The 1,749-nt window shown below is 62.5% G+C and overlaps 1 protein-coding gene across 1 annotated transcript in view; it reads left to right on the top strand.

The window, feature by feature from the left end:
• The window catches only part of LOC103773672 (low-density lipoprotein receptor-related protein 1-like), a gene marked incomplete at its 3' end in the record, with an annotated part of 5,130 nt that overhangs the window by 3,003 nt on the left and 378 nt on the right, over positions 1–1,749 (top strand). Inside the window, exons 6-7 of the mRNA XM_008941046.1 lie at positions 48–176; positions 648–767. Coding sequence (XP_008939294.1) covers positions 48–176; positions 648–767 — 249 coding nt within the window. The remainder of the gene's footprint in view (positions 1–47; positions 177–647; positions 768–1,749) is intronic.

The following is a 1,749-nucleotide window of genomic DNA, read 5'->3' as shown; positions in this document are numbered from 1 at the left end:
GCCCAGCCTCAGCCTGGCAGTGCTGACCTTCCCCGTGCCCTCCCCAGCCCTGAATTCCACCTGCAACGTGCACGACGAGTTCGAGTGCGGCAATGGCGACTGCATTGACTTCAGCCGTACCTGTGACGGCGTGGTCCACTGCAAGGACAAGTCGGATGAGAAGCAGTCCTACTGCAGTAAGGTTCCTCCTCTTGCTGCTTTGCTCAAACACACGTGCACCCCCAGCACCCTGTTGAGCTGTCGGCTCCGTTTGGCCAAGGGAGCCAGGAGTCCTGGGGGTTTTCTCGTGTCCCTCAAACACTCACTTGTGGTCCCTGATGCCCTTGCGGACACGGACCCAGCTGGGCTCCAGATTTTTTCCAGTTTTGGGGGGCAAGCTGGAGAGTGGGACGCCTTGAGCTGACCTGGTGGGGGGCTGCAGCACCCTCCCCATCCTCACTCCTCAGCTGGGAGGGATCTGTACTGGGCGAAGGCCCAGCTTAACCCTGCAGTGTGGCCAGCACTGCACCAGGGAGCCCGTTCCCTCATCCTGCCTGTGTAGTTTCTTCCCTTGCTGAAGGGTCCCTGAGGAGCTGACACCCCCAGGGACTGCAGCCTGCCCCTCACGCTCACCAGCTCTCCCTCCTCCTCCTCGCCCTCCCTGGCAGGCAGCCGCAGGTGCAAGAAGGGTTACCTGCACTGCATGAACGGGCGCTGCGTCGCCAGCCGCTACTGGTGCAACGGCGTCGACGACTGCGGGGACAACTCGGACGAAGTGCCCTGCAACAGTAAGAGGCCTGCCTGGCTCCCAGCCAGCTCTTGCCGGGGCTCCGTCAGCTGTCTGGGACAGGGACAAGCTCCAGGGAAGAGTTACCTTCAGCTTGACAGGGTCAGAGCAGAGCTAGGGCTTCATGGAGAGACAAGGTCTAAATCCTGCTTGTGCAGCAGAGCACTTTGGAAAGCTCGTTCCCAGGCTTCTTCCCAGGGAGGGGGAGTTCCTGAGAAGAGCTGTGCAGCACCCAGAGCCTCCCAAGAGCAGTGGTTTGACACCCAGGAGGGTGGTGGGGTGATGGTGAGGTGCAGTGTCACTGCTCCTCATGGCTCCCGTGCTCCTGAGAAAATGGTACCCAAGGGCAGCACCCCCTCAGAGCCGCAGGGCTACAGAAGCCCCGCTGCTTGGTCCATAGGATCATTTTAGCTGGAAGGGGCCTTCATGAGGGTCAAGTCCAACCAAGTTCAGAATGGACGGGGAAGGTCAGGAGCTTTCCTGAGCCCATCCAGGCCTGCAAGGCCTGTGGCCAGTTTGGGAGCAGAGATCAGGTTGCCAGGCAGAGTCCATGAGCTGGGGAGGCACCAGTGCTGAGCTGGAAGGGGACCAGAGCCTGGGGTGCAGGATCAGGCCGTCGGTAGCTGTGCTGGGTGGACGTCTGTGCGGGCACGTTCACAACAGGAGCGGGGCCACGGGGTGTCTGTACACGGCGGGTCCCCCAGCCCAGCAGAAACCAGCTTCCCTCCTGCAGAAACCAGCTGCAGCGCGACCGAGGTCCGGTACCTCGAGTCGCGGCAACCAGGTCATCGACTGCGAGGACGCCTCGGACGAAAGGAACTGCAGTGAGTGCCCCAGCTGCCGTCCCACGGCCCCTGCTGCCCTCCCAGCCCAACCCTGCTGCAGCTCTGGAGATGCTCCTGCCCTCTGTGCCTCTGGGTGGGGGCCTGGGGCCCTGCACCTCGTTCGGTCTTTGGGGCTTTTGCTGTGTCGGGGCGGGGAAA

This window comes from Merops nubicus, unplaced genomic scaffold (assembly GCF_000691845.1).
Source record: "Merops nubicus isolate BGI_N331 unplaced genomic scaffold, ASM69184v1 scaffold32025, whole genome shotgun sequence".
Classification (NCBI taxonomy): domain Eukaryota; kingdom Metazoa; phylum Chordata; class Aves; order Coraciiformes; family Meropidae; genus Merops; species Merops nubicus.
Note: the sequence above shows the minus strand (reverse complement) of the source record. Positions and strands in the feature narration are given on the sequence as shown.